At 52.8% G+C, this 21,969-nt stretch overlaps 7 protein-coding genes across 7 annotated transcripts; 2 read left to right on the forward strand and 5 right to left on the reverse strand.

The window, feature by feature from the left end:
• Nucleotides 1–478: 478 nt before the first annotated feature.
• Nucleotides 479–3,523, reverse strand: STEHIDRAFT_51113 (WD40 repeat-like protein; the record flags this gene model as incomplete). The annotated part of the gene is made up of 4 exons (XM_007300384.1): nucleotides 479–619; nucleotides 698–862; nucleotides 1,007–2,548; nucleotides 3,209–3,523. 4 exons carry the CDS (start codon nucleotides 3,521–3,523, stop codon nucleotides 479–481), a joined length of 2,163 nt encoding a protein of 720 aa, XP_007300446.1.
• A 3,369-nt stretch (nucleotides 3,524–6,892) lies between these two features.
• On the reverse strand, nucleotides 6,893–7,380 carry STEHIDRAFT_119463 (uncharacterized protein). Its single transcript, XM_007301341.1, has one exon. The coding sequence runs from the start codon at nucleotides 7,294–7,296 to the stop codon at nucleotides 7,096–7,098; it is 201 nt and encodes a 66-aa protein (XP_007301403.1). The 5' UTR covers nucleotides 7,297–7,380; the 3' UTR covers nucleotides 6,893–7,095.
• Nucleotides 7,381–7,758: 378 nt separating this feature from the next.
• STEHIDRAFT_75273 (Pkinase-domain-containing protein) lies at nucleotides 7,759–10,828 on the forward strand. The gene is made up of 7 exons (XM_007300577.1): nucleotides 7,759–8,000; nucleotides 8,237–8,436; nucleotides 8,602–8,685; nucleotides 8,774–9,122; nucleotides 9,187–9,380; nucleotides 9,450–9,636; nucleotides 9,711–10,828. Exons 1-7 carry the CDS (start codon nucleotides 7,961–7,963, stop codon nucleotides 9,842–9,844), a joined length of 1,188 nt encoding a protein of 395 aa, XP_007300639.1. The 5' UTR covers nucleotides 7,759–7,960; the 3' UTR covers nucleotides 9,845–10,828.
• Nucleotides 10,829–11,116: 288 nt separating this feature from the next.
• Nucleotides 11,117–13,294, forward strand: STEHIDRAFT_166648 (uncharacterized protein; the record flags this gene model as incomplete). Its single annotated transcript, XM_007301342.1, has 1 exon — nucleotides 11,117–13,294. One exon carries the CDS (start codon nucleotides 11,117–11,119, stop codon nucleotides 12,779–12,781), a length of 1,665 nt encoding a protein of 554 aa, XP_007301404.1. The 3' UTR covers nucleotides 12,782–13,294.
• A 1,352-nt stretch (nucleotides 13,295–14,646) lies between these two features.
• STEHIDRAFT_145542 (uncharacterized protein) lies at nucleotides 14,647–16,011 on the reverse strand. Its single transcript, XM_007301343.1, has 3 exons — nucleotides 15,139–16,011; nucleotides 14,943–15,074; nucleotides 14,647–14,877 (listed from the first exon to the last, which is right to left on the reverse strand). Exons 1-2 carry the CDS (start codon nucleotides 15,509–15,511, stop codon nucleotides 15,037–15,039), a joined length of 411 nt encoding a protein of 136 aa, XP_007301405.1. The 5' UTR covers nucleotides 15,512–16,011; the 3' UTR covers nucleotides 14,647–14,877; nucleotides 14,943–15,036.
• A 571-nt stretch (nucleotides 16,012–16,582) lies between these two features.
• Nucleotides 16,583–17,717, reverse strand: STEHIDRAFT_166650 (uncharacterized protein). The gene is made up of 5 exons (XM_007301344.1): nucleotides 17,567–17,717; nucleotides 17,409–17,502; nucleotides 17,163–17,332; nucleotides 16,921–17,101; nucleotides 16,583–16,862 (listed from the first exon to the last, which is right to left on the reverse strand). The coding sequence occupies exons 1-5, from the start codon at nucleotides 17,617–17,619 to the stop codon at nucleotides 16,722–16,724; spliced, it is 639 nt and encodes a 212-aa protein (XP_007301406.1). The 5' UTR covers nucleotides 17,620–17,717; the 3' UTR covers nucleotides 16,583–16,721.
• Nucleotides 17,718–18,539: 822 nt separating this feature from the next.
• Nucleotides 18,540–21,751, reverse strand: STEHIDRAFT_51990 (glycoside hydrolase; the record flags this gene model as incomplete). The annotated part of the gene is made up of 14 exons (XM_007300448.1): nucleotides 18,540–18,585; nucleotides 18,656–18,720; nucleotides 18,785–18,865; nucleotides 18,924–19,171; nucleotides 19,229–19,285; nucleotides 19,348–19,930; nucleotides 19,989–20,130; nucleotides 20,193–20,523; nucleotides 20,576–20,788; nucleotides 20,844–20,960; nucleotides 21,012–21,084; nucleotides 21,161–21,246; nucleotides 21,308–21,505; nucleotides 21,559–21,751. The coding sequence occupies 14 exons, from the start codon at nucleotides 21,749–21,751 to the stop codon at nucleotides 18,540–18,542; spliced, it is 2,433 nt and encodes an 810-aa protein (XP_007300510.1).
• Nucleotides 21,752–21,969: the final 218 nt, after the last annotated feature.

Below are 21,969 nucleotides of genomic sequence, written 5' to 3' on the forward strand. Positions count from 1 at the left end.
TTCGCTAACAGACCCGTGTCACGCCCCTCATCCCATACGGTGGCCTCTTTGCTCCCCACAGTGGTCCCTCAAGTCCGCGATCACTACCTGTTATACTTAAGTTCCAGTCCTCGATACGCTCTCGGGGCATTCGATGCTGTGCCGGTGGTAAAGTAACGCAAAAAAGACGTCTGTATTGAGAGGTGTGCGGTATATGAACTCGAACTAAGAATAAGCGACTAAGTAGCAGAAAGTGTACGCGTAGATTCAGAGGTGGTAATAAAACAATAGACGGAGAAGGAATAAAGATACAGTACTTATGCAAGCAAGAGAAAATGCTCTCCGCGCAATTTGATAACTGATAACGCAACAAATATCCGGAAGGACTGAAGGACCGAGAGCCAAGTAAACAAAACATAACAGGAGGGAGGGGGAAAAAGCATAGAAAACCAATGGACTCGGAGATGATACAGAAAAGAAAAGAATAGGGTGGGTTGAATCACCCCGTGAACGACCATACACGCACGTCCCCATCGTCGCTCCCCGAGACGATCTTGTCCTCCCCAAGCGCAAGACAAGTGACCGCACCCATATGCCCCACCAGCGTCGTCACGCACTTCCCATCCTCTCGACTCCAGACCTATTCACGCCCCAGCAGTCAGCGTCTGCTTTCTTCCTTTTTATTCGAGGAGAAATGATAAACGAAAAGGACACGCACCTTGATAGTCCGATCATGACTCCCACTGACCAACCGCATCCTATCGCTCGCAACAGTCCAAACCCCCTCAATATGCCCAAACAACGTCTTCGTCGTCTTCCCGCTCTCCACATCCCAGATCCGGATCGTATTATCCAAACTCCCCGAAACGATCATCGGCTTCTTCTTCCCCCCTTCCGCCGCACCACCGTCAAGACCAGCCACGCTCGGTCTCCTTGTCTGCCCATCAACAGACAGCGAAAGGGACGAAACGCCCGGTGTCACGGCGACCTCGACGTCCGAATCTTCGTCCATGGGCCCCTGTCCAACGATCGCTTCGTAACCCGGATGACTCGGCGGTACGGCGGCTTTGACTGTCGAAGAAGAAACCGTGGAAGAGCTGCCTTCGGAATCGTCACAACCCATGTCGAGGAGGCGCAGGCTTTGAACTTGACCCATGTGGCCTGTGTACTGGCGGACGCATGTACGGAGATTGAGGTCCCAGAGGCGGATGGTGCCGTCGTCCGAGGCGGAGAAGAGCATCTTGCCGGGATCGATGCATGGTGCGCCACTGCCGCTCCCACTTGAAGAACTCCCACTGCAAGGCGATGGTGCACAGTCGAACGAAGGTACCGATTCCGAGGACGATGAAGAGGAGGGAGAAACTCCATCGCCGCCGCGCGAATCCCACAATAAGACCGAGTTAACCCAGTCCTTGTGTCCCCTCAACGTGAAGCACTCTCCCGTCCTGAAGTTCCACACCTTGATAGTCGTATCCACCGACCCGCTGGCCAACACATTCCCGTCAAAGTTCAGACACACCACGCCATCCGTATGTCCCTCCAACGTCCTGATACACTTCCCCGTCCTCCAATTCCACACCTTTACCGTCCGGTCCATACTCCCAGTGATGAGCTTCGCGTCGTCGAACTGGAGCGCCCTGACAGCGCGCGTGTGGCCTTTCAGACACATCATCTCCTTCCCAGTCTCGAGATTCCATACACGCGCGGTGCGGTCGTAAGAGCCGGTGATGAGGATGGGGAACGATGGGTGTTGGAGTGTTTCTGAGAATTGGAGACACATGACACCGTCCGTGTGGCCCTTGAGAATTCGCATCGAACAACGGCCACGACGCCAATTACGTTCGACGGTGAGTCGTTCGGAGTAGACGGATTTCCATGGGCGAGTGACGGTGGGAACGGCGGAGGGATCGGTGAGAGCAGCCGAGTGGATTGTTGGTGAGGGGGTGCGGGCTGGTTCTATGGTTGATGCGGGGATAGGGGGTCTAGGAAGAGGATGTGAAACTGGAAGAGGCGTCGTCGGAAGATGATCATGATCGTGATCGTGTTGGAACACAGGGTGTGTTGCCTCTGAGCGTTGGCGTTTCAGCCGTGGTGGTTCGGATGAGTTATCTATCAACTTGCGTTTGCTCGACACAGATGGTGCGATGACATGTGGCATAGGCGACGGCGAAACTGACGCCACTGGAAGAAGCCTCCGGCGCTCAAGTACAGGCAGTCCCCAACCGCACTTCCGACACTTCTGGCCGATGTGCTGTTCGCAGATACCGCGCCACAGGATGTCATCGTCCGCAAGGGACTTCCATCGCCTGCTCACCTGTGCGGCGCGGCAGAGTGAGATGGCATCGAGATAGCCAAGAACTTTGAGTGAGACTTCGCGTGGGAAGAGCGCGAAGGGGTCGATGCGGATGAGGTGCGTGAGTTCGTCGGTGAGGAGAGACAGTTGTGAAAAGCAACACATAGTGAGGATACCGCGAAGGATGAGGTCTCGCCGTGGTGCTGAGGATGAAGAGAAGTTGGACCATATTGCGTTGATGGATTCGCGCTCGGTGATGGGGAGGTCATCGAGAGCCTGGACAGAAGATGAAGATGAGCAACTATGGTCTTGTGCGCAGTAGTGAAATATGAGCGACAAAAAGTGGTGATACTCCGTCATAAGTTCGCACGGAACATAACGGCGGAAACGGGAGGATGATAAGGAGACAGGCACAGCGCCACAGATGCAGTGTAGATGAAACTGGGACACTCCAGCAGCTATTTTGTTCGTATCGAACGAGTCCTACTCGTCAAGCAACGGCAACACATTATTGGTTTCGCCGAGAAGACGACGGAATACGAAGTCAAGATGTGGCAGATATGGAAAGCCTCGGGATAGCTCCACCCTGCTTCAGCCTACACAGAAAAGTGGCATTGGGAAAGATGGTGCAAGGATGTGCAAGGCTTTCGACATCGCCTGTCGGCAATTTTATAACCTTGAGCGCGAGTATTACTTCTCAGACATCGGCCCACAGCGAATGAGAGCGAGTCCAATATTGAGACGCTACCACACTTAGCAATAGCGCAAGCTTGCGAAGGCTACCTTGAGCTAGCTATAAACGCAGGGGCGATAGATACAACCTTAAAGGCAGAGGACGATAGGCGTAACCTCCGGTGCTTGTAGGACATGGCAGACACACAACTGCGTCGCGGTTCACAGGAAACGAAAGTCCACACGCTATTGACAGGAACACACCTTTTGCAGTTGTAGATTCATTCCCTCGTCGGCCATGCGCTGATGGCGAATACATAGCTTCCTGCCCTGCGATGGCTGCAACGGTGGCGGAGTCGATGTCGACGCCTCTTGCTCCTGTTCCTGCACTGAGGCGCCCCACCGCTCCCTCACCTCGTCCTCTTCCGGCTCCCCCTCGGCTGTGACAGCTGGGATATCGAACGTCGTACTCGTTGACGGATGGGGCGACGGCGAGCGGGAAGGGGAGCGCGAAGAAAGTTCGGCTATACGAGCGGGTGGGATGGTGTCGCAGCTGTAAGACTGGTTGGCAGCAAGCATTGTGACGAGACGGCGGGGGGGACGAAGGTTGTGTGATGAAGCGGGCGAAGAAAGGGACATTTGGGTAGCGGACGAAGGGGGAAGATATAAAGTAATGACTGCGAGGGTCAAGCAGAGCCGGTGTGCGCTTGCCTTTTCTGGCCGCCCGCCTGACGCGAAATGGCGTCAATTTCTGCTTTTCGCCGTGCTCCTCCTTTCTTTTCCTCCCCTTCTCCCTTGGGAATCTTGTCCGACCATCTCCATCATCGTGATCCTCAGACGACCTTCTCGTCTCGCTTTTTTTTCTGCTAGTTTATACTCGAGAACTTCGTCTCCCGCCCGGAAGCCACTGCACCCAGCTTCCGGACCTGTTCATTTTTTTTTGCTCACGTGGCCGGCAATTATACGATGGGGTGCAGATCACGACACTCTCGCACGACGATGGTGGCAGCTTCGCTGCAGACTTTTTCGGTGGCACCGCCCAGCTGTGTTTGCGCTGTCGGTCGCTCTGTCAGCTGAAAATGGACGAGTATTTTCTTGTTTTGCGTCGGGATGGGATGACGAGCACGTATTTGGGATGAGTGCCAGTGGCGTTGTCCGGCTTTCATAAGGTCAGCGACACGGCGGTTCTCCGAGACTCTGAATCATATATTTGCTCACACATCCATTCTTTGTCCTCTTGTTAGTGAGTATCTTTCTTAAAGCACAGATACGTTCGGCAACCATGCTGTTTCCACAACCTCCAAGACCCACTAACCCCGGGCCTCCATCGAACCAATCAAGAGTTCACCGCGACCCGTCGGGTCTGCCTCTATGCCATCCTCATGCTCGACCATAAAGTGTCCTCGATATTCCCAAACGCAAACTGCGTCATCGCGATCACCATGGCCCGTTCATACATCGAACCCTATCGAATCCCTGTGTCGCCACGAACCCCGCCACCGTATCGCACCATCCTCGCCACCCGAAAGCAATCCCTCGTCTTTGACACACGAACGCTCGTCATCCGTCATCCTGATCCTACGAAACTATATTCAGGTGCCCGGGATTCTCAAGATCTAGAACGTTGAAGATTGAACTGTTGCTACGGTATCCCCATTGATATTCATTCACGGGATTCGCGATTTGGAGGATTTGGAGAAGGAGGTTCGTAGATAAGATAGTGTGGGTGTACGGATCCGTGCACGGTCGTAGTCGGCCTTGGGACTCAGAAGAGGACACAGGACATGTACAAATCGATACAGCTGGACGAGTGTGGGCGTGGAAATACGCAAGCATACTTACCGTCACTGGAGTACACATCCGATATTCGTGTCAATGTGGATATATATGTCCTTCCCATTCTCAAAAAGATATACGACTCGGCGAACTCCTTCAAGCAACCCGTGTGTGTGCATAAATAGGAGTCGTCGGCCCAGGGGTGGAAACCAACCGCACAGACCCGAAGCTACAGACTTCTCGTTTTAATATCGATACGATGGGGTCGTGTGGACGGATTGGATGGATACGATGGGTAGTGTTTTGTATTAAGTAGTGTGATGCAAGACGGATATAGCTCACGAGCTCGAAAGGCAAGAAATTTTGGGAGTACCGTGACTGGTTGAGGTGCAACCATGAGTACCTTGTAGTAGGAACAGCGACCGTCGGTCACCGCACAGGTGCGGGCATGCACTGCTATGCATAAGAAAAATGGGCTCTGCCTGAGAGTTAAAAAACCTGCTCATCGTATGCTAGTCATATGTATTTTTTCTTTGTTCTGCATGGAATACACAGACTCGGACCGGCCACAAGTCAGGTTCGCGACTCCAAGGATAATTCGAACGGGACAACCCTTGGGACCGCTACGAATCACGACGGAACAGGTGATGTACACATCTCCTCAACAGCGATATCGGTAAGTTCCCGTTCCTCACCAGAGTACACAAGGTTCGCAACGATGAAATTTTTCGAACAGGTGGTCAGGCGCATAAAAATACATCAAACCAGTGGTAGGTCTGACGAGTGACTTATCTGGATGCAGAAGGTTCCAATGTTAAAGGCTAAAATGCGCGGCGAAGCTCGAGTGCTCGGATGCGCCGTATTGTGCAGTGCAGCAGTGAAGTCACAAGTCCATATATTGGAGCAAGAGGTAGGAAGACACGAAGCCCAAGAAGGAACACACAAGCACACGATCGGCGTGTCCACCCTCGGTGCCACCATCCCATCGTCCAAACTGGTAAACTGGCTACTTACTGTGTAGTAACCGCAACTGACACACCCGGAACAAAACCGCCATTCCTCTTCCGTTCCGGCGCAGGAATATGTATGTGTCACTGTTGAACGTTGGGCGCTGGCTGAGCACGCAGATGCAAATGGAGAATGAAAGTTGTTTTAAAATTTGAGATCCGGAGGACTGATGTCTGGTACTATGACGCGAACGGGACAGCCCGGTGTTATTATTGGAGGGCGATTCTGCGAGCTACTGGACTGTATAGTTGCTGTACTGTATAGAGTACATGCGAACCCGCGCCACCACCGAGTCCGTGATGAGAGATTCGCAGGCGGCAGGAAGGAACGCATCGTGATCCTTGGCCATGGAGGCGCGTCCGTGAGCGTCGTACAATGCATACTTACATCGCGAATGTGTCGTGCGAGCGTGTGTGTGTGTGTGTGTGTGCCACGGATCAAGTGGGTGATGAAGATGAGAATGATGTATGTTCGGCTTTGAATTGTCAGTCGAGTGTCCTGGGCCGTGACGTGACGATCGTGGGCGGAATCGACGGTTGGTTGTTGTAGAAATACGGCGCACAAGGATGTCCGGGGAGGACGATGAAAAACTTGAAGAGAATGATGTACGTTCGGCTTCGAAGGTCACTCGACTGCCTGGGCGGGACGTGACAATCGTGGACAGAGTCGATGTCTTCATGACAGTCGGGTGTTGGAGAAATACAGCTAAGTTACTTCGAGTTACTTGGGCTTTGGAATTCGTCGTGGCTGAACTCTGTTCGTCGAGTCGAATTGGTGGACGGAGTATCGGATGCAGAGGGCATATCGCAGACACGCCGAGCAACGCCCAGAGACAGATGTGGAAGGCCAGACTCCAGAGCGCAACAGCAATCTGAATTGATACATCAGAAAGAGCGGGAGCGTATGCCCATTCGCAATGAGCCGAGTGTGTGGCATCATGATCCACACCCCTATCGAGCAGAGAGTTCGGGAGGGGGGGAAGGAAAAACTAGGTTGATGGGGCCAATGGGAGTCCATATGCGGGGCTTGAGCTCCTTGGGACTGGATGCAGTATAGCGCGATAGGATTGCTCGCGGGTCCTCGAGCTCGGCATCATGCAAACGGATCGCTTGAACTCAAAACGAAAAGAAAGAGAAAGAGAAAACCAAATTATATTGGGTGGCAAGAAAGGGACGGAGCACTGCAGGCGTAGTGTAAGGACAGATAGATAGAAGCGAGCGGGGAACCTGAGAGAGTCGGAGACGAGAAGGCGATCGTGAGCAAAACTGAGGACAAGACAATGAGACCGCGCCAAGACGAAAGAGGAGATGATGGTGGATAGCGGATGGCTGTGTTGATAACGCTGAAAATTGCTGCCTGCGAGTCGGTCACGGTGGATCCTGGTGCGTCATCGTTGAGGCCTCGTGTCTTAGAGTACGAGCTGCGGGGCGGGCTAAAACACGAAGAACGGCCGGTAAGGGGATGGAGGAGGAGGCGAGCATGGACATTGGAAGCAGGCGTGGGGGACGAGGAGGTCGGGTGATGGGAGGGGTGGGCGTTGAGGTGGGGTTAGGAGCGCGCAGAGTCATGGGGTCGTGATGGGACCGAAGAGACTCGAGACTCGAACTTGTCGAGATTGTGAAGGTGGCGCTTACGACCAGTATGCACGGGAGGCCAGAGTGCACTGGCCATGAGAGCAGGAGAGCTAAGGCGACAACGCAGATAAGTAGACACGCTCAGCAGAAAAGTAGCAGAAAATGGAGACGTTGAAGTTTGTCGGAGACAATCGGGTGGCCGCCACGTACGGCCACAACGAGGGCCATGGCGCTGCCAGCGAGTGGCAGAAAAAAGAGAGACAATGAGAGGCACAATGGAGTGGGACACAAGAGCACAAAGGGCGACGACATTGAAAGAAAGAAAAGGTGTTCGTTGGACGCGTCGGGGGGGCGGGCAAGGGGGCGTCCAAACAGAGCACAACAAGAAGGTCAGGCGGTCCCACCGCTTTGCGGAAGACACCAACGACTCGCTCGCACCACATCCCCCCTCCGACGCCCTCTCTCACCACAACCACCAACTCTCACCACATCCCCCTCCACACAATCCACATCCTTTCACACCCGTCCTCATCGTTCACGACAGCGTACAGACCCCTCCCGATTCACACCGAGTCCGAGTCCTCAGCGCCAGCTCCTGTCTCCACCATCGTAGTTTCCCCAGACCGCTCCCCGACCGACGTGTCCACCCAGTTCTGCAATGGCCTCACACTCACCAATAAACGGTGTCAAGATCAATCGTACGTCTCCTTCCTTCGTCGTTTTCTTTCAGCGCTTCTCCACCGCCGTTTGCCGTTCATTTTCCCGTCCCACATCTTGCCTTATTCTCCTCCCTGCACCCGCCCTCCCCCCCGTCTTTCGCCCCCGGATTCCCTTATTGGGGCTCTCATTGTTCTCCCCCGACGTGTCCAAGTGACTCAGTCTCGTTGACCCATCTTCACCATGTCTTCCTTCCCTTTCGCCCCTCATCGTGCAGCCATCGACGACCCCCGGAAGGTCGTCAAAGTCGTCGCCTCCGAAGGAAAGTCGGGCGACACAATGGACGTTTCCTATACAAACTGCAAAGTCATCGGAAACGGCTCCTTCGGTGTCGTCTTCCAGGCAAAGCTCGTCACGGAGACAGAAGCCGGTGACGATATTGCCATCAAGAAGGTCTTGCAGGACAAGCGGTTCAAGGTCAGTCTTCCGCGCTAAATTGTTTCTTCCATCGCTCTTCCCCATCTTTTTCTCGCCTCGGTGGCAATCGTCAATTTACTTCGGACCTACCTCCTGACGTCAATTCTCCGTCCATCATGCTGACCCCGACTCGCGCGGAATCTCCGACACATTTTTATTTTCTAGAACCGAGAACTGCAGATCATGCGCCTTGTCTCCCATCCAAACGTCGTCGATTTGAAAGCATACTTTTATTCCAATGGTGACAAGGTTTGTCCTCGTCCACTCACACCCATTGTCCCTCCCGCGCCACACCGCTGACGCCGTCGCATGTTACTTCGCCGCCGTCGTTTTCCAGAAAGATGAAGTGTACCTCAACCTTGTGCTCGAATATGTCCCCGAAACTGTATATCGCGCTAGTCGCCACTACGCCAAACTCAAGCAACCAATGCCAATGCTCCAGATCAAGCTCTACATGTATCAATTGCTCCGCTCCCTAGCCTATATCCACTCCGTCGGCATCTGCCACCGTGACATCAAACCACAGAATCTGCTCCTCAACCCTGGAACTGGTGTCCTCAAGCTTTGTGACTTTGGTTCGGCCAAGATCCTCATCCCCAAAGAGCCGAACGTCAGCTACATTTGCTCGAGGTACTACCGCGCCCCCGAGTTGATCTTTGGAGCGACGAACTATACCACCAACATCGGTCAGCCAAGTCATCATCTTCTACTGTGGAGTGTCACATTGAACTCGTTTGTGATTGAATCTAGACATTTGGTCGACGGGATGCGTCATGGCCGAGTTGATGCTCGGACAACCCCTCTTCCCTGGCGAGAGCGGTATCGATCAGCTTGTGGAGATCATCAAGGTTTTGGGCACTCCCTCGAGGGAGCAGATCAAGACAATGAACCCCAACTATATGGAGCACAAGTTCCCTCAGATCAAGCCTCATCCCTTCTCAAAAGTACGTTTCATCGTTTGAGGTGGCCCGTTCAATGTGTGACTGACAGTAACGTCTGCGTGCGCTTTTCAGGTCTTCCGGCCCCGAACGGCACCGGAATCCATTGACTTGGTGGCGAAGCTGTTGGAGTACACGCCCGAGGCACGGCTGAGTGCAGTGGAGGCAATGATCCATCCCTTCTTCGACGAGTTGAGGCAGGAAGGCGCGAAGATGCCAAACGGGAAGGACTTCCCTCCTCTCTTCGATTTCACACGAGAGGGTGAGATCCGGTTTTCCTCGTATCTCTTGGCTGTTACTCGGTTTGGCTGACGTTCATTCTTCATCGGTATTTAGAACTGTCAGTCCGTCCAGACCTTATTCGGAGGCTCGTACCACCACACACCGAGCCCGAGCTTCGCTCGCGAGGCATCGACATCAACAACTTCGTGCCGATACCGCTGGAGCAGATGAAGATCACGCTCGATTGACGGGAGAGAGACGTGTTGGCCGAGTTCATGGCGTTCCCATCTTCGTTTTCGACCTCATCCTCATCGTTCCCTCTTTCATACCCTCTTCCTCTTCCCCGCTCAGTTCCTCCTACGCCTCCCTCGCCTTCTTCTCCCAATTTCCCTACCGCCCCTACTCCCCCCGAAGAAGAGGTCGTCGTCGTCGTCGCCCGGTCCTTGCGTACGCTTTCCTCGCCAACATCGTCGTCAACGCCTACGTCATCATCATACATGTCTTCAGCACTTTGGTCGTCTGGTCCCTCGTCACTGGCGTCGTCGGGGCATTCGCAACCGACCTCGTCATTGTGGTTGTCGTGGCCTTCGTCGTCGTCGTGGTCGTCTTGGTGGACGAACTGCGCAGGTCTCGTGTTCTCGTCCTCGTCCCGCGGCGGCGTCGTGTTCCGGTTGCTCGTCCTCGCCGTTTCTATTATTTCCTTCTTACTCTCTTGAGCTTTTACTTCAATTCAGTCTTTCCGTTTTTCTCCGCTTTTACCTTCTCTTTCCGTTCTCTCAAGTCCGCGTCTCCCGTCTGTTTACCTGTCTGATGCATCATTCCGCAACGTCTCAACATCCGACACCAACCCACCGCTCGTCCATATATCTTCTTCTTTTCTCTCGTATTTCTCCTTCAGTCTGTGCAGTTGTTCGGCGACTTAGTTTGTATACATGATGATGATATGATTTTTTGTCCCCTTTGTCGTGTTTATTTTTCCTCGGTGTCCTTCTTCTCTTCTTGGCCCGTTCATCATATTCCTCTGCTGTCCGACGATGCCTTTGACGAGGTTGGTGGGTTGAGAAGGATGGGAGATCGGCACGTGGTAGGGTGGGCGCAAGAGAGACAGGGGAGGGGAGGAAGGAACGATGACAAGGGCGAGACCCATATACAAGACGAGGTGGCGATGGAAGGCAAGGCAAAGGCAGCTGTAGGCTTTGTTGTGTTGTGTTATTTTTCCGAAGGCATGCGAAATCGAAATATTTGTGAATTGTAGAACCACCCTGTGTGAGTTCAAAGTATTTTTGGGCGATGAAGCTTTGAAGGATGATGACGTAAGATGTTCGAGCGATCGCCGGTCCATGCAAGTTGAACTTCTTTCGGTTCGCTTCACGCTTCGATTCGAGCGAGATTGCCCGCTTCGCTTCGCTTTTTTCTCTTCTCCTTCTCCTTTTCGCTGGCCTTGTTCTGCAGCTGAGCACTGAGCATCGCTAGCCACTTGTTGATACTTGTCCACTACCAACGGAGTCGAACCCATAACTATGTCGTCGCTTCCCTCACACTCCTTACCACACCACCCCCACCGCCCCCAGTGCTCACACTCGGACCCCCACACCACCGCTAGTATCCCCCCAGTCCCACCGGCGAAACGATCCCTGTCGATCCGCACGCGCACCCAGCCCCACCCGCACCCCCGCGGTCCGTATCCTTATACTTATCATATGCACGTCCCCGACGTCTACGTGCACCCTCCGGAGGAAGAGCAATGCGACACGCCCACCTGGTGCTACTTCAACTCCGCTGACCCTCATGCTCCCGACTCCACTGACACTTCAGAGGAGTCCGACGCCGCACTAGTGGGCGTTGGTGCGTCGCAGTCGAATGATTCGGTGGACTTGGCCTTGGCGGAGCTGCAGTATAAACTCGAGACGGAGCAGGCTTATTATCCGTCTGCGCAGGATGCGCCTGTGTTCCATAGGGATGTTATAGAGCATGAGGAGATCGTGATGCCGAGGAGGAGCTCGGTGTATTATCAGACGAGACCGGAGTTTGGGCTTGAGATGCTTGCGGAGACTTCGTTTGAGTATAGGGCGGACGAGGAGGAGCAGGAGGCGAGGAGGGAGGAGGGAGGAGAGGAGAGGAGGGAGGCAGAGAGGAGGGAGAGGAGTAGGGCAAGGGAGGAGGATGTGGATATTGCGGAGGTGGTGAAAGTGAGGAGGAGGGACGTCGTTGAGCCGAGCCCGGAGGAGGAGGCGCAGACTGTGATGAAGAGGAGTAAGACGCTCAAGGGGCGCGCGACGCTTGCTTTGCGGACGATCAAGAACGCAGGGAAGAGAACGCGCAAGACGTCGATGAAGGAGAACGCGAAGAGTCCAGAGGTTCAGCAGGTGGTCAAGGAGACTACAGCAGGCGAAGTAGAAGACGAGCAGACGCCGAAGCTTTCACGACGGAAGTCCCGTCCCATCTCTTTGTTCTTCCCCTTCTCCAACAGCGAGCCCTCCGTGCCCCAGCCTTCGTCCGTCGAGCCTACTCACCTCCCAGCCTCATATTCCTCAAATCCTCCACCGCGCCCGCCGCGTTCTCCGATACGCCGCACTGTCTCCCACGCAGCCACGCTGCAAACCGCATCTACTCTCACCTCCCCGCCTTCCGAGAGCGATTCTTCCTCTCGAGGGAACTCCCCCTATCTTCTCGACGGTGTACAATCCGCCCCTCGTCGCAGATTCTCCTTCGCGAACCTCCAAAGCCTCTTCACTTCCTCCACCAGTCCCTCCTCCAGCGTCACCGATCTGGCAGGACCCACGGACGGTTCGCTGCCGTCTAGTGCCGAGCCAGAGACGCCCACGGACGATGGGTTCATTATTCCGAACATTTATACCAAGCCGGCGCCTATGATCGAGAGCTTGGATAGTGCGGACATTCAGGAGGCGAGGCGGATTTCGTCGCAGAGTAGGCCGTCGATGCAGTCTATGCTGTCGATGGGCAGTATGGGATCTGGACGCCTGCCCATAGCGTCGATGATGGAGCGTAAGGAGAGTTATAGTCGAGAGCCAGAGCCAGAGGCGGCTGTGAATGTGGATGTGCATGCGAACACGGCGGATGAAGGCTTTGAGCCGGAGATGAGGCTCGACTCGTTGCATTTTGAGTCGTTAAGATTCGATCCTGAGACGTTCGACGTCGATGCGTACTTGCGTTCCGATGCATGAGCAGCGTTCTCCTCTCATACCGGGGGAACCCAGTGTTCGTTCTTTTTCTCCACCCTTTTCCACTTTGGCTGGCTTCGTGTCACCTCTTCTGACTGTTAGTTGGCCTTTTCTATGACTCATACCCCTATGCATACACGCCACGATCCATACCCTCCGTCCATCTCGAATCATTCTGGGACTCTGAGTCTACCTGTCTGTAAATATCTCCGTACCGCCTCGCAGAGCTCTCTCTCTCTCGCTCGCCTCGATGACTCTATCTATCTCTTCGGGTTTTCGGGCCTTCCTCACCCACCTTCCACAGCCAGCTTGTCACTTGTTCCAAGTCGCCCTAGGCAGCTATGTGACTACATGTACATAACTTATAGCCTTTTAGCCACCCGTATGTGCCTACCATCCTTTCCTTCCTTTCCTTTCACAGCCCTTTCCACCCGTCCAAGCCTCCGTGTCATGCTTCGTCTCTGAATCATGCCCGTTCACGTACAGTGTTTCCGGTTTCTGAATCCGCCTTAGGTGCTTGACTAGTAAGTACCTACCCATCCAGTATGTGATACCGATCCGTAACTCTCTATTTCTATACATATACATACATATACTCTACTACATATCGCCGCGGTGCGATGTTGGTTAGGCCTGTTATACGAGCGTGTTTTGACCTCCTTTGCAGTGTACGACGCAGAGTCTCAAGATGGGCTCGTGCCGGGAGCCGCCGATAGACGGGAGCGAACCAAGTGGGTTCCAAGTTCCCCGCGCGAGTTGTTTGTAATTGGTGAGTCCGACACCAATGCATATGGTGAAAGTTTGCTGAAGCCTTCTACCGTGTCAATAATAGACACCCACCACATAATCCACAGAACTCGACCCATCCTTTCTGACATCGAGCACATCGCGGCACTGGTGGCAGCCCAACTCTTCGGAGCGAATCTTCATCGCAGTCTCAGTTTCAGTCTCCAACGTTCGCTACGTCTCCCCCCTCTTTCATTTCGAGGGAGATCCAGAGGCCTGTCCTCCCATACTACCTCAATGCATGCGATCCTTCGTCTCATTCGTCGATATACAATACTCTGCTGCTAACGTCGTCACGGTCACCGTCGTGCCGTCTGCCGTCGAGCAAGAGCTAGTAAGTTACTTCGCCCAGTAATCGAAGCACGGCGGCGTCGCGACTCGCAATATCAACGAACCCCGCATCCATTCTGTAAGTACCACTCTACTCAGGGTCAGTCCCAGACCCCATACTTCTCCAGGTCCGCCGCTTCTCCAATCCGAACCAAGATTCAGAAGCCTGTTCGCTTAGGTCGCCGCCCCCTAAACGCGTATGTACGACATCGCCTTGCAATCAACGCCGCTCCGTTATTGGTAGCTCATAACGACCGATTTAGAGGTATGGCTTGGCCAGAGGCTAAGCAATAAGTATAGTGGTTGCCAACCCCTTCGAGTGGTCTCTGACATCCAAAGTATCCCCAAGGCTAAGAGTTCGCCTAGCGTTCTTCCCCGCAGTCCTACAGACAAGACGCTGAACTTGTTCATTAAGCGGGGTACTTACGGTGGAAGTGATCAAAGAGGAGCCAAGAAAAGAATGTCTTGAGTGATTGCCTGTAATTGCTTAGAAGATCACGGAGCTGAAGATAGACTGTCATAGATGATTTCTGACGCTGAATCCAGGTATAAAGTTGAGCGCGATGCGTACGAATCTGTAATTCCCGCTCGGTGTCTGGAACACTATGAATACGTGTTATTTTATCGAGTACGGCGTATCGGTTTATGGAGGTCATTCGAAACAGCCAGTTGCAGTCTCCGATGGCTCCCAAAAGCTTTGCGAGCGAACGAGGTGGAAACGGTTGGAGCAGCGGATGCTCAACCCCCAATATGTACGCCACCGCCACATTCACCTCGGTATTTTTTCTTGTGTATATCGCAGCAGTTCCCTCCCCTCTTGAAGTCGAGTCAATGTTGTCGAAGAGGACATTTTCCAACAGCGACTGAGCGGTGATAATACAACATATAATTGATCTTCTATTCCCCTAATGTCCATATGAGCTCTATAACTGTAACATGCATGTCTATGACCCTAAAAACTGTAGAAAATCCAGATAATGTGCCTAAATGCGCAGAACCATAGGCATCAGCATTGAGAAGCGCTAGAAATGGTCGAGAAAAGACTTACACATAGTGTACAGGGTATACAATGGTACAAGCACGAGCCAAGCGGTGATTCTAGCATCTAATCATCGCCGAACCCAATGCATAACTTTTGTGATTTAAGCACGACGACCAGCGCGAACGTGCTTTGAGGGGACTATTGAATTCATAAAGAGAAAGAAGGTGAGCGAGAATCTCTAGAGATAATTGTATAGACTGACCATTAAGAGTGATTTGAGTAATCAAGAGAGCATCGCCAGCGGCGTGACAGTGCTGCGTCCAGGCAGGACCGTCGTACGTCTCGGGTTCGGGGAGGGAGGTGAACAGGCTCTCAGTGCTGGATACCATCCGTGGACGGTTGATCATTGCACGTCCATCGTACAGTTCGCACGAAGAAGGGAGAGCGTGTATGGGTGCGTTCGGGGTGTTCAGCAGTGGCGACGATGAGAGCGAGGGTAGATGAGTGGGAAGAACGGATTTTCGGAGAGCGAAGTGAAGGTTTCCCGCGGCGTGGGAGGCGACCAACGTCGACAACAATCGTCTAGTGGCGGCGGATGAGGAAACACGCCCGAGGAGTGAGAGCTGAGGGAGCATGGCACGATGTAGTGGTAAAGATCTTGCGATCTAGCGCTGGTTAGCGAGTACAGAGGAGTACGGGTAGGGAAAGGAGGTGTGTGGACGTCGCATTTATGTATCTGGTGGGTGCAAGGCCAGATCTCGGCGTACTCACGCCTTCGGGGCCTGTCGTTTGAAGCATCTGCGATCTCAACCGGATCGCTTCCTAAACGGGCGGTCAACCAAGAATAAAGACTGCGGAGATACGGCGGATGTGAGATGAAAGAGACGCCAACATCCCTCCTCCGCTGCTTGTCTAGATGTTCCCTGGTGATTATGCTCCTGACGAAGGCAAGCTCAAGAGTCTTGTCGCCTTGGCCGATGCTACAACAAGTTATGCTGTGCCACCGCGTCTGCTCAGCCGAACGACTAGGACATTAATAATGGGGCTTGCACGACAGCAAGGGTTTCTTCTTTGTCTTTGCAGAAGCACTGGGCCACAGAGCCAAGAGTCCAGGCAGACAGCGGAAGCGTACTGACGGCGTCCGCGGTACTTCGACCGTCGGCAGGTCCGAGCAGAAGATATTGGCGCGTATCAAAGCAGATTCGTTCATGATTCTGCACCGAGACAAGGAGGCGTGCAACTATTGCCGCAAAGACAATCACCCATGACCTGGGAAAGCTCGAGAGCAGCCCAGCTGACTCTAAATCAGAGTTACCCATGGACAGAGGGGCCCAGGTAGGATGGAGACTCGTGATGGACTCCGAAGGTCAGCAGGTTCCATGACTCGATGACGTTGGAAGTAACGGAAAATGTGATCCTTCAAGGACGATCGCGAGGAACGGCGACTTGCTGCCACGGTGGATGCGCTGAAGTTTGCAGCTCGAGACAGGTGTAGAGAGGGCGAGAGCAAGGCGCTGCGAGCCTCGCGTTCATTTCTTCAAGTGGCGTGTTTATCCACTCCGATTCTCTCCGCATCCAGGCTCTCTACCCGACTGCGTCCACATCGATCCTGTGCGCCACTCAGACACTCAAAAATTTAGGCTTGTCAATGCTGGTATTCATATCGACCGCTCTTCCAGCTTCAGAGATGTCGAAAGACCCTGTACGTCGACCGTATGGTTGACGCCAAGGTCATCCATCAAGATCGCAAATATATATTCTAAGTATTTCTACAACATTATAATATAAGTACAGGAAACAGCACCCCCTCAGCATGTCCTCTCTATGAAGCTTGGAGCTATCTATTCACTTCAGCCTTTCTTCTGCCCTGTGCATTTCTCCACCAGCATATTCCTCGCTCCCATCTCCGCTCACCTGGGCCTTAACTCTAGCGGTTGCCCTGTCCAGGTCTGGGTCGCCGAGGACCTTGACAGCAAAATAGACTCCCTGCAAGACCAAATTCAGTGAGCTACGTCGAGGCGGAAATACTAACTCTGGGACATACTATGCCAAGGAGACCAAACCCAAGTCCAATGTAGAAGATTGGTATGAGCGATGCGGCGTTATGATAAATCCGCGGCGCGGCGGTACTGCAGCTACCCCAGTCCCAGGTATGCGCAAGATACCCAGGTACAAAGAAAAGCATTGTTGCCACCATAAGGAATAGTTGAAGATCCGACGGGACTCTACAGGTAAGTCCTTCGTCTAAGTATTGATTCCGCTCGAAACCGACCAGTTCAGACTCACCTCTCTTTGACGTGCCGAACGAGAGCAGTAAACCCATTGAGATTGAAGGCAAATTGGAAGAGGACGTCCCAGATGGCGAGGGGGTAGCACATCTCCCATTCTGTTCGTGTAGGATCCAGAGGGCTAGGCAGAGGAGCGATCCTGATGACGGTCATCAAGTTCACGGCACTCTAGAGAAGATGATTCGGAGTCAGTTTTCCGAAAGTTGCAAGGCGAACGATATCGACGAAGAATATAGAAGCCTACCAGAATGAGCACGGTGTACCCAAGTAGTGTTTGCCAGGACGGCGAGGGGATCGACAACCGCCCTGTCATGCCGAACACATCATGGGTTGCCCGGCTGTTGGGCCACCAGATATCAGCTTGTCGTTCCAATCCTCGAGACGAGATAACGAACGGCGAACCTGACGCTTGTGAGAGCGGGGATGGAGTTAAAGCACTGCTGGCTGATGGACATGTTGTTGAACCACAGTGCAATGGACGTATATGCGTCGAGCTTTGATGGGCGGGGAGGATAGGAACTGTACAATACTAACTGTCCAATATATAAGTAACAGCATATTAGTGTAGAATCAGCCCACCTTCCCAGATATCATTTCAGCATACAATTGTGATATTGCTATATAAGGACGAGAATGGTCTGGGTCTGTGGGCGAGACAAGTCAAAGCGAGATGGAGGCGAATACTTGTGCGGCCGTTGACCTATGGTCGTATCATCATCAAAGACTATACTTACAGAAGCTGTGATGGGACCACATAGCGAAAGCGACGCAGTGAGGATTCATGAGGGGATCCCAAAGATGGACGAGGAAAGAGGAGCATATTCTGGGTTCTGGGCTGTTCGTGCCCACGTTCTGGGCCGCAGTTACTCATCGGTAGAACGTGGATGAGTGTTTTCTATCAAATGCGGATAGACGAACACGCATACGGGCGCCACAAAAAGGATTAGATGTTGGCCCAGGTTAGGAGCGTTTGGCTCGTCTTCGACTAATTCAACTTGAGAGCACTTTTTGACATCGTTGTGCAAGGAGAACACTTCGTACTCAGCAGAGTCCACAATGCGTTCAGAATTTGCGGTGGTGCCGGAGGACCTTGCGATTTCACGGAAGTCGTTCTCGTTCAGAACGATGGAATATCCCGAGGAAGGAGCCTCACAAGCGATCAGAGTGACAATTTTGTTCGCAGGATGTCTGACGTTGTTCCTCAACCCTGGTGCTATGGGGCCACTGTGTACGAAGATATCCTGGTGAGAGTTCACACACGCTCGATGGTATAAGATTAGGCATTGAATCAGTCGCATGAAGCGTCTTAATACTTTTCGGAGATAACTAGAGAAAAAAAAACCATCAGCCATCACCCCGAACACCAGAGAGAAATTCACGTACTCAGCGTAACTAACGACGTCCACCCCGTGAACGGATGGCTATAGTGACAGAACGAGTCCCAGTCAACAAGTTATTCTAAGCTAAAGGAAATTGCACGGAAGATCATACCTTCTCCTGCCCTCGCCGTTGTTGGCATCGTATTGCTCCCAGACGTATCCAGTACGGACATATTCCTGAGCATTACAGGTGAGCCTGGCACAAAGAGAAATTTGAAAGGGCTCAACATACCTTGTGGACATTGCTGATGATATTCTTCCGTAATTCATCGTAGATCTCCAGGGCCTGTTGTTGGTAAGGTCCTTCCTCCTTCATGTATGTCTATACAACTATTATGAGGATCCGCACCCGCGGCTAATTTCAGAAGGTCAAGACAAACCTTGTACAAAGCCTTCAGTGTAAGATAATTCATCTGCACCCAGATAGGGCCCTTCCAGTAATCCTCGCCTTGTCCAAATTCGGGATGCGAAGCAGATAAACTGCGGATCCCATAAGGCGACCAGAGGTGGTCCGGGTCGCGGAGAAGGGTGAGAATGGAACCAAGGTGGGGAGATGAGGACGGAAGGAGTTCGAGGAGGAAGGGGAAGAGAGATAGGTAGCCTCGGTGGCAGACGTGGTAGGATTCATCTGGCGGGAAATGTTAATCAGCTGTTAAGAGAGGATGACACTGGAGAGGTGAACTACCGTCGTCATCGACGCTAACGTCACAGTACATCTGTTCTTCTTCGTTCCAGTGAAGGTCTGCACAACGCCAACCCTACATCAGTCCTCGATCCCTCGACAAGGGGAAACAGGTCACTTACCGTCGATGTTCGCGGCAATCTGCCCCTCCATGTCCTTATAATATGCCGCATCGTCCACTTCGCCCACAAATTCCGCAATTTCCCTCATAGTTCTCGTAAAGAATCCCATCCAACTAATCAAATCCAAATGTAACTCTCCCGCATGAGGCGGTCCCCTAGGATAATCGTCCATCCCGCTCGTCAATACATGCTTCTCCGACCGTCCTCGCCACCTGTATGCCTCTGTTCTCGATCGAGGCTTGCGGCCATACTGCTTGAGTTGGCCACGCTGGGTGCGGCGGAACCAGTTGTAGTGACGCTTGAGGGGCTCGTAGATTGATTTGAGGTAGGAGAGGGCGAGCTTGGGGGAGGTGAGGTGTAAAGAGCCGGGATGTTGGAGGGTGGCGAGGGGTGGCGAAGACAGAGGGGTCTGGGAGTCAGTTAGGCCGTAGTCGAGGCCGAGGGCTTCTGCACTGAGTTCATCAGTGGAACCAGAGGCTACTGCCGCCGCCGCCTTTACACGACCGATGAATGCGGTGACGGCCATGGTGAGGGTGGGAGGGTTCGCAAAGCTAGGAACTTGGGTTTGGAACTCGGAGGGAACCTAGAGAGGAGCAACGATTATTGATGGAAAGTAAAATGGACACCACGGAAAGGTTTACCTTGCTGCGGGCTTCGTCTCCGAGAATTTGCTCACGAGCGACCCAACCGTCTTCGTCGATAAGACTGATCCAGTCCTTCAAGATTTCCAGACTGAGATCATTGTCCCACTCTCCTATATGAAGTAAGTGGAATCCTTCATCCCTATAGATACCAGATGAGACTTTAAATCCCGCATTGCGAGTGCACCTTGATTGTACACTTACCAGTAAAATCCTCTCGGGAAGAAACTCCTACTCGGTGTCGCCGTTAAGAGCGCCTTCGGATCCACCAGTCTCGCACCCTTCTCGCTCTTGCTCTTTTTCGAATCCTCTTCACCGGCCGATTCGTCATCTTCGTCCCACTCGTACGCAAACCCAGCGTCAACAATGGATTGGCCATAGAAGTAGCCGACACCACCAATGAGGTTGGAGGTAATGGCTTGGGAGAATGTGGTGAGGGACTGGTGGTCGGGAAGGGCAGGGACAGGGAAGACTTGAGAGAAGCGTTGGTCATATTTGGCCACCAGAGCAGGAATTCCTTCGTCCAGTGTGGCGGCTGTGGCGCAGCGTCAGTAGATTCGGAGCAACGATAAAACGGGACGACGAACAGCTCAGTTTCTGGTTGGTACTTGCGCTCTCGAAGAAGACGTCGAATTGGAATTTGCCATCAAACATCTTCTGAACTGCGTACAAGTTGCTATTTGTCAATGTCTCGTCGGAGAGCTGCAAGACCCAGGAAGGATCGGGGTGGCCGGCGGTGGAGCCTTTGAAAGGCTCGAGCGCAGCAGTTCCGTATTGCACAATGTCTCTCATGATATACTCTGCACATTCATGTGAGTCAACGGTAATAGAATATCATAATTCGATTCAGCCTACCTTTCGCTTGCCAGACATCACCCGGGGGGAGATTATAACCACCAAAGTGCGACTTGCCGATCCGGTTGGCATAATCTTTGGCAAACATGCCATCTGACACATAATGGTTGTCGGGTCCTGGAAAACCACAGGTTGGAAAAGTACGAAGTTTTAGAGAAGAGAACGCACCATCCACAATACGAAGCTTGAACTCGTCGAGGTCAGGAGTAGAGCCTGAGAACTCGATCGGGCCATCAATACCCTACAACGCACATAAGTCAACACATCGCCACACGGAATCCGTTATATGTGTGTTGTGGATAGAGGCAAAGGCTCACATTCTCATCCTCATCCGTTTCCATGTCAAGACCGCCAAATCCTTCAATGCCAGCATAGAAGATGAAAGAAGTCCGAGAAATCTTGTCTGAAAATCGTAAGGCTGAATCAAGAAGTAGCTCACAGCAATAAATTGACAGGGTACACACCTGGGTTTATTGGCTCTCCCTTAATGCGCGCGGCCCAGCTACCACCATGCTTGCCACCTGGCACTTTGATGAACTCCGTGGTGATTTTGACATTATTGTAACCATCGTTCAGTACCTGCACACCCCCTTCACGAGCATCATAGGTCGTCCATGTGTACCCATTGAGGTTGTCACCTTGGTCGCAAGCATGTCGCGAACCTATACTCCGCGTCAAATGGTGAAAGGCTTGGAGCGGCTACTAAATTACATACGTCCAAGAGACTGGTAGTCATGCGTTCCGTACCACATTAAACCTGTCATGAGCGATTGGGGGAATCGAGGCCGTAGACCAAAGTACAGATTTGGACGGTAAGCACCCCATATTAGAGCATCACTATCATTCGAGGCTTGAGCAAACGCTGTGGGAGCGAGTGGCAGCAGCCCTAGCAGCCAAAGCAACTGCATGGCGGTCAAGAGCAAGCTGTGAGCCCGTGCAAAGACTATGCGATGTATCGCTCGTGAGATGGACGATGGGCAGAAAGAGTAAACCTTCAAGAGAGATGTCCCAGCAGCGCAGCTCGTCACTCTGTGAATCGTGGACGGTTCGCGAAGCGCGACCAGGCGACGCGACGTGTTCATTTTGTGACAAGATAAGATCAAGAGATAGTGTGGCGTTGTTGTGG

This window comes from Stereum hirsutum (genome assembly GCF_000264905.1).
Source record: "Stereum hirsutum FP-91666 SS1 unplaced genomic scaffold STEHIscaffold_3, whole genome shotgun sequence".
NCBI classification, from domain to species: Eukaryota; Fungi; Basidiomycota; class Agaricomycetes; order Russulales; family Stereaceae; genus Stereum; species Stereum hirsutum.